Below are 12,857 nucleotides of genomic sequence, written 5' to 3' on the forward strand. Positions count from 1 at the left end.
ATTCTTTCGTAATTAAATTTACAGAGCACTGTTTACATTCCAAGGAAGCTCTTTCACAGTGGCATGCTACATCCCCTACTACGTAATACTGCAATAAATAGTGTGTCAAAGTATATAGTACACCACTATAGATACTGATACTAACACATTGATATTATTTTGACATACTATTTAAAAGAGTAGTAAGCAATTTGGAACACTTTTTTGTGGTCTTAAAGTCCCCATGAAGTGCCTTGAAATGTGCAACGATGTGTTGATGTAATTTCCACTTAGTGTGGCTCCTCCCCCTTTTTAAATAGCCAATAGCGTTTAGCTTACCTCACAGCCCGGGGTAAGCCATAATTGACAGTAAGTACCATGGATTTTATAATGTTGGGGGCGGGACACTTCAGATTCCAGAGGGCATTTATTGGACAAAAAAATCTGATGAGAAGCTGGAGTGCAGAATGATGTCATCAAAATTGTTGATCTGTACTGGTGGGAGAGAGAGACTGTAAACTTGTAAAACTGAATGCATATATTTTCTAAATGCTGATTTTGTCATTGTTTTGGAGCACACTATCTTATAGATATCCTTAACATTTTCATCCTAAAAGGCACAAAACTTCAATTTTGAATTCATGGGGACTTTAAGGTTTTCTTTGATTAAAATGACAAATACAGACTACTGCCACCTTCTGGTATAGGGAGATATTTCCTATCATTCACGGCCTGAAAGCTTGTGCATTCCTGTTGCCAGCTGTAGTTTTTATAGTATGTTTGAATGCAATGTTTGCATCAGCCAATAATCAATCAGCCTTGGCATTTTAGGGCTCTTAGGTGGTGCCAACACTATTTCCACCTCCTTCTTCTATACTCATAATACACCTGCACATCCACGGGGAAATACACAGAAGCACCAATGAAGTATACACCAAGCATATGTAATAATGTGTTTGTGTGTATATATCCAAGCAGTAAATGTGTGTATATTACCTGACAGGATTGTGTTTTGATCTAAGCTTCCACATGACGACCTTAGTTCTGTTAAAAAAAACAAAAACAGCTTCTATTTTCCATTAAGACCAACTGTAGACGTGGCATGACACCAGCATCATGCTGCTCACTTCTACACTTTTAGAAAACTGCTTCAAAGATGTTAATCCCCTCACCAAACCATCAACTGTCATGACAAGTGCTCGTTTAAGGAGTATTGCGGATATGCTAAGTGGCAATTTTAAAGGTCTAAATGCATTATGCGGGGCTCTGACACTTCCAAGAAAACACATACTATTGTTGTCTAATCTTGACTCGCTTTGTCTCCATTACAGCCATTAAACGCAGGAATTGATTATTAACCATTAGCGGCATGTTCTTCTCGCTCTAAGAATAATAGTGCTGAGTTTCACACATGCATGGCTGTGAAGGTACAAAAAAACAATGCTCAGACATACGCCTCCACTTCTGCAAAGATCCACTCCGTCTCTGCTTTTTCTCTAATGCAATAGAAAAAGTGCTAAACGTGCTACTGCAGGTGAACTCTGCGGCAGCGTGGTGGATATGGCCCTAAGTTCCTTTTGAGTTTAGCCAGAAAAGTACCCTGCTTTGATTGTGAACAAAAAACTGTACAGTTCAAAGGCATCTGCACCTCTGTCTGTGTAGTTCTGTGTGTACATAAAGATTTTTTTTTTTTGCTTGCTTGTCTTAGACTTCAAAGACTTTAGTCCATCCAGAGATTCATGTTGCTGTCCAGACTCCTGTAGATTGTCTCCACTGAACTGTCAGCTGTGCATGGGAGGAGGACTCAGGAGGAGCAGGACTCTGCATTTTCATCTGCATGTCTGTTATTCCTGCAGAGTCCAGCACAGGTCCTTCATAGGTGCAAGAGAACAAGTTGGTGTGTCAGACACTTTCTTGCAGACAGAGGGCCTCCACGGCATTGCTGGGACCCTGTGATACACCTCCGATTAGGAATAGCATGTTTGTGGTCTGTAGAGGGGTGCAGGAGCAGCGTGGGGTGGGCATCGGAACCACAGCCTCCCACCTCCTCTTCACATGATTATAACTCTCTACTGAGGCCAGCGGCGAAGGCTGATTACCTGAGTCAACACAAAAACACAGATATGTGCATACAATTTTTTTTTTTGTGCATAATTATTAAAAACTCAGATACTTTGATTGTACTTGTACATGTTTGGAAGAACCTGTGAGATAGTCAGTACGTTTACATGGACAACAATAATCCGATATTAACCCGATTAAGACAATACTCAGATTAAGAAACTACCATGTAAACAGCAATTTGTGATTACCTTAATCTGACTAAAGTCATACTCGAAGTAAACACAAATCAAATTAAGACGTGTGGAGTATTCCTATTTTATTCACATTATGGAAGTGCATTACAGACATGTACACACCTAAATCACACTATTAACGTCGTGTGGGAGTTTTCACCGCATTTTGCGACAGGACACGTACACACACGGCGGTGCTCAACTTTTTGATGGTAAACAAGAGAGCACGGCTGCGTCCAAAACCGCGTACTTACCTACTATATAGTAGGTGAAATACAAGTACCTCAGCTACTATATAGTACGTAAGTATGCAGTTTGCGACGCAGCCCACGGCTTCAAGCAGTCGTCTATTTGCACGTATAGCATGACAAATAATTAACTGCACTTGAAGCTTTCGTAAAATTAAAAATGAAACATCCAAAACTGTACACGGTGCCATAACGAAGACGAACTGTATGTTGATACGTGAAATTCTGGAGGGAACATCGGATGGCGTGGCGTGGGGACGTAATGACGTGTACCGTTAATCGATCTATGTTCTGTAACATGTAAAACCTGAACATGAAAGGAATATTCTAAAAGCGTCTCATGTAAACACCTTAATCACAATATTGTCTTATTTAGAATAAGGTGAATAATTAGATTATTGCTGTCCATGTAAATGTAGTCAGTGTTGTGATTTTGACTTTCCCATGAGAAATAAACACCATTTAAATACTTTATAAAATAATAAATAAGAGTGCGTGTGATGGCAATCAAAGTGTTTATTATTTCCGATGAGCTGGAGGAAGAAGGAAGGACCTTTCACAGTAAGTCTTTCTTAGACAGATGTTCTGAGAACCCAGCACAGCCACATCATTAGTCTGCCTCTCCAGCTGCTCAATCAACATAACACCATCACAGCACCCCCCAACCCTCCCCTCCCCTCCCCCAATCACCCCACTGCACTCACACACACATACGCAAATGAGAGCGGATGTTTCTTTCAGACAGAACACCTGCCACCTGCTGGGTTTGGGGGCTAATGTGGATTTCGACAGGTGGCACCTTGCAGATATCTAGAAACATTATGCAGCATGCGCATAGATTCCGCCTCATAAACTCTTTTGATGAGGCAAATCCCTGCAATGTGGGCAGTGCTTCATTGCTCCCCCCCCCCCCCCAATATAGACAATATAGAAGACCATTTCTGCCATGCCACTAAATATTTCTCATCTCTCAATGGAAATATATTTTCCATTTCCCAGGGAGAAGCACACTGTGTAGAATGTTCTCTCTCTGTCTCCATGAGGTCTGGTGGCGAGACTAAAATCACCAAGCATCATGGCTACGTTGTACCAGTTTCCATAGAGACTCAAATAGAAGCGCAGATGATGTGAGCATGTGCACGATGCTGGGGGGTGACTTTTTGTCATCATAATTTCTCAGAAGAACAAATGCAAGGCCACAGGAGCTCCTGGGGGAGGTAATCAGAAAATGACAACGCGACCACGGTCTCTGCAATCTGCACAGAGACGAGTCGTGGCATGGCACACTATGCGCAACCCTCATTATTGCTCCGCTATTCTCAATATAGCTCCCACTACTTGCATTATGCAGACTCTCTACTGCTCGTGGGTTAAAAAAATGCTACATTATTTCAGTATTCTACCAGCTGTCGCTAGAATAAGCACAAAGCTGTTTCACGCAGGGGAAGCGATAAGGGTGGCCATCCTAGAACTGATAGGTCATTGTTCATTTAAATTTGAAGGGAGCAAGAGCAATTCAAAATTCACTCATGATGCAGTTTTCAATGATCATGAGATTCCTGGCAGCTTGTTCATATATAAGCCTGTTGTTTCATTTTCAAATGTCATTCGAGAAAATCAAACAGGGCTCAGGGATCTGTATGCCTATACTTTATGATCGGCTTTATGATTACTATTAACAATGCATTGTATGTAAGTAGGTGACTGTGGGTATCCTGCATTCATTCAATGCACGCGGTGCAGTACAAACCTAAATGGGGGTACTGTCCATAACACTGTCAATAACCAACTGAACAAATTGTCCCTTTTTCAGGAGACTGTATTTTAAAGATAATTTTGTAAAATCTAGATAAGCTTTACAGATTTTTATTGGAAAGGGTTTAAACAATGTTTTTCATGCTTGTTCAATGAACCATAAACAATTATTGCACATGCACCCGTAGAACAGTCTTTAAGACACGGACAGTTTACAGGCGGTAGCAATTAAGGTCACGGTTACAATAACTTAAGACACTAAAGAGACCTTTCTACTGACTCTGAAAAACACCAGAAGAAAGATGCCTAGGGTTCCTGCTCACCTGCGTGAACATGCCATAGGCCTGCTGCAGGGAGGCATGAGGACTGCAGATGTGTCCAGAGCAATAAACTGCAATGTCTGTAATGTAAGACGCCTAAGACAGTGCCACAGGGAGACAGGAAGGACAGCTGATTGTCCTCGCAGTGGAAAATTACATGTAACCACGTGTTCCCCCCCAGACGTGATTGAGAACTTGTAAATGCCTTGGTGGAAGAGTGGAGTAACATCTCACAGCAAGAACTGACAAATCTGGTGCAGTCCATGAGGATGAGATGCACTGTAGCACTTAAAGCAGCTGGTGGCCACCACATACTGACTACTTTTAATATTAACCCCCTCTTTGTTCAGGGACTCATTATTCCATTTCTGTTCATCAAATATCTGTGAAACTTGTTCAGTTTATGTCTTAGTTGTTGAATATTTGTATGTTAATACAAATCTTTACACGTGTTAAGAAATTTGCCGGAAATAAAAGCAGTTGAATGTGAGAGGACATTTCTTTTTTTGCTGAGTATATATAGAACGTCATCCTAACAACAATCAATGACGGTGGAAAGTTTTAGAGAGAAACTAACGCTACTCATCCATATTTTTAACATCTCAAAGATTCTACACAGTGACAATGTCCCGGAACAGCTGGCATGAAATTGCTAAATGTCTCAGCAGTCAACATGGAAACTTGCCAAACAAGGATGTTTCTGCTTCTGATGTGCAATCTAAGCACTAGTGTATATTGTATTGGATATCACCTTTAATCCTCCTGATGCACATACAGTACCCTCCACTAACATTGGCACCCTTGTTAAATATGAGCAAAGGAATGCTGTGAAAAATTCACAAAAATTATCTGCTCTCTTGTATATCAAACAACTGCAAACAAAACACAGGTTTATAAAATAATAATAATAATAATAATAATAATAATAATAATAATAATTGGCACCCCTATGAATTCATATGAGAAAATATATTTGAAGTATATTCCCACTGATATTTGACAATTTTTTAGTACAACTGGGTGACTAGGAACAGGAAATGTAGGGCAGTCATGACTGGTTTAATGGTTTTATTTTGGATACTCCTTAATTCATTGTTTTCTGTCTACTGCAAATCCCAGGCCAATACACACACACACACACACACACACACACACACACACACACACACTTAAATTTATTGTTAACTTCTACTGCAATTCCCAGGCTAACAGATTCAAACACTCACAGGTGGGGCATTGACAGAGTGCAGACTCATACACTTGGACATGCTCACTTGCTCACACACAACTAAATCACTCAGGACCAGATATAGTCACATGAAAAAAGAGACTTGATGCTTCTGTAAAACGCAGTCGTAATATGTCTGACATTAATGTTCAAATTACCAAATCTCTCGCTCGCCATGCGTACTCTACCTGGTCTCACCTACTAACTGTTCTCTGTGTTCTGTGGAGTGCAAAGCGTGGTTTAAAAAAACGGTGTTAGATGGTGGAAATAGTCAACCACTGAACCATCAAAACGCTCAGGACTTCAGAGGAAATAAGTAAGAGATGTGCTGATTAACATATTACTTATTAAAATGAAGAGCACCTGTCAGAACACATAAATGGTGTGGAGTATATTAGTATGGCTGATATACCAGTTGGTTTTTACTCTTATGAAAAAAAAAAACTACTGCAAACAGAATAATCGACTTTGTATAAAAGTATATAATTTATTTCTATTTTGTGCTTTTCTTGTAACATTTACAAATGATCAATGTTAAAAAAGTGATGTTTTGTGAGTTGGATTTCTTTGTTAGATGTGACAGATTCGATGTATGAGTTTTTGAGGTATGTGCTATGACCTGGGTTGCCAGATCTGCACAACAGATACCAATGAACAAGCAGTATTAAAACACATAATGTGTCAGAATATGTTCCCCCAACAACGACAAAAAAAAGTGTACCAAAACTATTCCAATTCTTTGGGAAAACCATGTACTGTACCTGGCCACACTATCGATATTGTGCGCTATAAATTAGCGCCTTACATTGCGAGGTTCAGTGTTTGTACATTTGGCTATCTGGGCACAGTTTTGTCAAGGGTTTGTGTTTGCTTTTCAGTTGTTGGTTACTAGTCTTAATAGTCTTATCAGCTGTAATACTGTATGTTAGTATTTGAAAAACTCTATAATCATGACAATTTACTCTAACCCTTATGATCTTAAGAACTTACTATCCGTATACAAGTCAATTCTGGTTTATGTAAATTCTATTTTATGTCACAGACAGTAGAAAAAAGCATTTCACTGCACGGTTGTGTCTGTGACCAATAACATTTTTATTTGATTTAAACGAGCAGTCTGAAACATGCAGCGTGTCAAACTATTTAGCTAATTTCTGGCATTATATCATGCTTTGCTATGTGTTGGCTATACCAGTCAAAATGTAGGGAAGTCATAAGTGGTTTAATGGCTTTATTTTGGTTACTCTTTACTTCATTGTTTTCTTTCTACTGCAATTCCCAGGCCAACAAACACACACACACACACACACACACACACACACCCACACCCACACACACTCTCTCTCTCTCTTTAATTCATTGTTTGATTCTACTGCAATTCCCAGGCCAACTGATTCAAACACTCACATGTGGAGCATTCACAGAGAATAATTGGAATACCCCGCCACCTCAATAATATTATTATTATCTTTTTTAAAAAACAGCATACCAAAAAAAATTATTCCAATTATTAGGGAATACCATGTACCTGGCACACTTTCAATCAATACGTCCGGCCCCCTTTCTGAATAATTATTAATATAATAAGTATTAAAAATTGCTAATGACTACACCAGTGAAAAATACTCCAATAGTTAAATAATGCTATGTTGGCATCTAACTCTAACAGGAAGTATTTTGGATTTTGTGTCATGTGTGGATTTTAGGCCATCGTACAATGCCAACTTATCATGTATTCCCATCATTATGGGAACATTCAGTCCTCACAAAGCGCTAAACATGCACGTGCACGCACACACACACACAAACACACACACACACACACTCTCTCGCTTTCTCTCTCTTTTTAATTCATTGTTTGATTCTACTGCAATTCCCAGGCCATCTCTCTCTCTCTCTCTCTCTCTCTCTTTATTTCTCTTTGAGACGCTTTATTCAGTCTTTGAAATAACTAATGCAGACAACCTAAATAGCCCAAAGTGTCCAAATGTAGCAATTCAATTAATGGAAACAACACCCAGTGAGAGACTTCCAGGTATGCTTTCTTTCTATTAGTGAGCTAATGCATCTCCAGCTAAATGGAGCTTTTGTCTCAGACACAGGAAATTGATTAATTCCTGTGTACATTGAGATGAACATTTCTGATTTGATTACATTTAATATTAGACTATACCAGCAAAACTGCATAACTACCTTGAATTATTATAATGTACTTGGCAAATAGAATTCATATACTCAAGGAGCATGGACATATATACATTATAATAAAATACATGATAAAGAAATTGTTAGCGTGTCTTATAGTTGATCCACTCTGCATCTGGAGTCTAGATTCAGTAAAAGAATATAAGAATAAGGTTATGATGGTGGGCAAGGTCATTAGGGATGGAGAGTAATTTCCTGAATATGAGTACCAAATTAATGATAGACATTAAATCTTAAAAAGATATGAGATTCTACAGGACAAGAAGTATCCCGTCTTGTTATAGTATCATCTGTATAACTCTGGAAGCATTTGTGTGTGTGTGTGTATGCAGTGTATGAGTTTGTAGGAAAAGAAAAAAGGAGATGAGGAAGAAGAAAATGCTACTTCCATATGTCAGGCTGAAAGAAACCCCTCACACACTCACCAGAATAATAAGCTGCTTGGATGAAAAGGACACACACTATACTTCTATCAACCTCCACTGTGGCTAAAAACATATTCTGTTTCTTTATTTTGTCTCTAAATGTGTAGAGTGATGAAATAAAACATGAAATTTCATCTGCATCACTCTGTTGCAAGGATATTTTTGGGGAGGTGGCAGAAATCTCTTACCAGCTCTGCTAGGTAACATTATTTGAGGAACAAGTTTGGCTCGCTCTCTTGCTAGATGTGAGGGATGTAGGAGGAGGTGATTTTTGAGAGATGTTACACTGTTGGCTTTGGCTGCAGTGTGAGGACTACACTAAACAAATCCATTAGCTAATTGACATCCTGGGATCAGTGGGTGGATCTGACTGTATCGTAATAACAACATTGAAAATAACATGGTAAATACTTATCCACTGTTAAGCGGATTAGGCAATACTAGAGCAGACATTTTTTTAAACAATAGATGCTTTAACTCGTTCTGATCGATTCGTGATGAACAGTATCCCTTTTTTTTCTGCCAAGCAGTGAAAGTTTAAAATCAGTGAAAATTTAATAAGCAATTCATTCAGGACTGGACAAATCACTAGCCTGCGTGCCAGGACAAGAAGAATATTTGTCCACGCTATTCGATTTTTTCATTTATTGTTGATGGCAGGACAAGTAGGCTCAGAAGTCTGAAGCATTTTTGTTCTTCTCTCTTTCAACAACCAGAAATAAAATAAAAACAAACCCTATTCACTATTGTATTTCACAAGAAAAAAAACCCCTAATCTTTTTATTAGTGGTACACATTTTGTTTAAATATACACTCACCATCCACTTTAATAGCAACACCTGTACACCTGCTCGTTTATGCAGTTATCCAATCAGCCAATCATGTGGCCAGATGATTATTTTTTTCTAATCTTCAAATGTCCAGTTTGGGCGAGTCTGTGCCCATGATGGCCTCAGATCCCTGTTCTTGGCTGACAGGAGTGGAACCTGAAGTAATCTTCTGCTGTTGTAGCCCATCCACTTCAAAGTTTGATGTTTTGTGCATGCTGAGATGCTTTTCTGCTTACCACAGTTGTAAAGAGTGATTATTTGAGTTACAGTTATGTCCTTACTGGCAGCTCGAACCAATCTGTCAATTTTCCCCTTACCTCTCTTATCAATAAGGTGTTTCCACCCACAGAACTGTTGCTCACTCAATGTTTTTGTTTTTCCACACCATTCCACAACCATGCCATGTTAAAGTCACAGAGATCACATTATTTCTTCATTCTGATGTTTGATGTAAACATTAACTGATGCTCATGACCTGTAGCTGAATGATTGTATGCACCGTGCTGCTGCCACATGATTGGCTGTTTGGATAAAAATGAGCAGGTGTACAGGTGTTCCCAGTAACCAGGATGGTGAGTGTACAGATCAATGCTGAAACTATAGGATACTCTATTCATTCTGAACCACACTGCCTGCTGCACTACATACATCTGCTTTTACAACTTGGATTATTTGCACAAACGGATGACCTTTTCAGAATCAGGAACATATGGTATATGCAGCATGACATATAACTCTCCTGTGAGAACGATTTGCAGTCTCCAGAGTTGATGTACTTATATGTGTCTGTATTAATGCGCTTAATTTGCCCACTAGTTCATCATACTTTATTTATTATATTATTAGCTATCATTTTTAGCCTAGGTTTCCAGGCAACCAAAACATTGGGCAAGCATATTAGAGCTCTGACTTGCCTGGTGGGTTAATGGATTTATGATTTGTCCACCCCTGTCCATTTTTGATTATATTCTAATAGTATACTGACATAATCAAATGCCCTTACTTCTTGTCATCCTGTCCAAAAATTTTTCATTCTTGTCAAGAAATCCTTGTCTAAGGACAGCCATAACTTTCAGATGTTCTATTTAATCTGCACGTGTTGGACTGAAAGCCTCAGAACCAGAACTGCATGATGGTTTTGACCGGAGCGTACCAACGTCTTGTGAAGTCTAGCATAAGCACCTCTCTGCTCACTGAGAATGAACTGAGATAGAAGCTGCAAAATAGGTGTTTCCCAGCAAACCACTCCCTACTTTGACAGATTTAGAGCGCACCGAAAGAACAAAAGTCTCCTGCCAGAAGCGAAATTAGGTAAGTTATGTCATGTGCCTGGTTCAGTTCTTTCTCATGAAAGAGTGACAGCTGTGCTTACTGCAAGCATGTGAATGCAAGGTCACAGCATATCAATGACAGAGGCTGGTGAGCAAAGTAATCATATTTGTATCAATGTGGTACAGCTGGTCAATTGGATGGGGTTTTTTTTCACTGACAGAAAACAGCAGGGCTGTTTAGTCATAGTGCTAATAGAAATACCTAAAACACAATAAGCAGAACAGCCAGTCAGTGCAGCAGTGTTAATAAGGGTCCAGTGTGCAGGGTTAGTTCCATCTTTTCATGCTCAAATCAAACAATTCATTCAGAAAGTGCATGCAGCGCAGATACATCTTATCTGAACTGCGGCATTTGTTGTATTAACATCAACAGGGTGGGACTTTTATTACACCTTGTTGCTGCATCATAAACTAATAATCATGGACCTCTACTTTTTATACAAAGGTAGAATTAATTGTAAATGCTTGAAAGGTTTGTGGACTGAAAACAAGGGTTGTCTGCCACATGCTTTGTGGCAGTTAATGTTTATTTCAGTTTAATTACCAAACAAAATGATATCCATTCATTCATCCATTTTCTGTACCGCTTATCCTACACAGGGTCACAGGAAACCTGGAACCTGGAGCCTACCCTATCCACAAGGTGGGGGACACCCTGGATGGGGTGCCCACACATCGCAGGGTGCAATCACACACACAGACACACGCACACACACACAGACACACAGACACACACACACACTCGCACACACACACTCGCACACCCAGTCACACACTATAGACAATTTGGAAATGCCAACCAGCTTACAATCCATGTCTTTGGACTGGAAGAGGAAACCGGAGTACCCGAAGGAAACCCCTGAAACACAGGGAGAACAGACAAACTCCGCCCACACAGGGAGGAGTTGGGAATCGAGCCCTAAACCCTGGTGGTATGCGGCAAATGTGCCACTAAGCCACCACACCCCCACAAAACGATACAGAATAAAGAAAAATCTAAATAAAGAAAGAAAATGATATCTTTGTTGAACTTATTAACTGCTCAATCTCACATCCTAATGGGAGTCTAAATGTGCTTTATTAAAGACAGGTGCACTCGGAGGGTATAAACCCTTTAAGCCTATAAATAAAAACTCCTAAACACTGCTAGTATTAACTGCAAAACACAAATATGTGTTGTGCTACAAATAGAGTGATAAAGATTTTGGCCTCAGAATGTTTCATAAATTTAGATTTTCCACATTTAATAATGAACATTTCTTGATTGAGTTCTCGGTACAAATATTAGAATATTTAAGATTATTTAAACAAAAATGCTAAACTGTATTTAAAAACATTTGACTGGCAGTATATATTCTGTAAGTTGTAGGTTGGACGTAGTTTGTAAGTTTAACCAGAAATGATAAACGTACCCAAATGATTTACTCAAGTAAAAGTGCAACTACTCATCTAAATAAATCCAGATTAAAAGTTAAGTAAAGCTTTAAAATTTTCACTCAAGTAAAAGTAGAAATGTAAAAACTTAAAAAAAATTTAAGTATGAAAGGAACAGTACAAATAACAGAGGAAAAGAAAAAGACACATGCCTCAGATTACACACTGATTATATATACTGATGGTAAATAGGTGTCCCCTTTCATTCCTAATCTCTCAAACGTTAGCTAGCATGATAACTAACTATACTAACCAGCTGGATGATAATCTGTGACAATACAAACTGCCTCAGTGAATACAAAGAGTACACAGTAACAGATATATTACAGTTGTAGGTATAAGGTCTCATTCTTACTGCCACAACTGTTGATGTGACAAGTAGAACTCAATAACTCAATAACAAGTAGAACTCAATGCCAATGGCGTCGACAGGGTTGCCAACTTGTCTAGATCTTGTTACTAATTTGTGTGAAATACCCGTAAAATAACATTTGGATAAATTTGAAAAGTCAGTAAGTGCACCTGCTGGTTACAATGATAATTCAATATTAAACCTTGCAATATAAAACATTCAAACACTTGTTCTTGAGATACAATAGGATGTAAATAGCCAGAAAATGGGTCTTAGGTTCCTGAGTATGAATGTGTAGGTAACATCTCTGTCTGACAAACAGGAAGGATGCTATTAAGGAAAAACTGTGTCAGACATTTGACCTTGCTGTGACCTTGACCCTGTCTGGATCAATTCCAAAATCTAATCAGGCCATCTGCTGGTTACAACAATATGAAACATACAGGCACTCTA

General features: G+C 38.9%; 1 protein-coding gene across 1 annotated transcript in view; it reads right to left on the bottom strand.

Moving 5' to 3' along the window:
• Window positions 1-1,672: 1,672 nt before the first annotated feature.
• Window positions 1,673-12,857, bottom strand: part of LOC128619020 (kelch domain-containing protein 8B) — a 108,459-nt gene continuing 97,274 nt past the window's right edge. Inside the window, exon 5 of the mRNA XM_053642853.1 lies at window positions 1,673-2,078. Within this exon, the coding sequence (XP_053498828.1) occupies window positions 1,882-2,078 (197 nt within the window). The 3' untranslated portion in view covers window positions 1,673-1,881. The remainder of the gene's footprint in view (window positions 2,079-12,857) is intronic.

This window comes from Ictalurus furcatus, chromosome 15 (assembly GCF_023375685.1).
Source record: "Ictalurus furcatus strain D&B chromosome 15, Billie_1.0, whole genome shotgun sequence".
Lineage (NCBI taxonomy): Eukaryota > Metazoa > Chordata > Actinopteri > Siluriformes > Ictaluridae > Ictalurus > Ictalurus furcatus.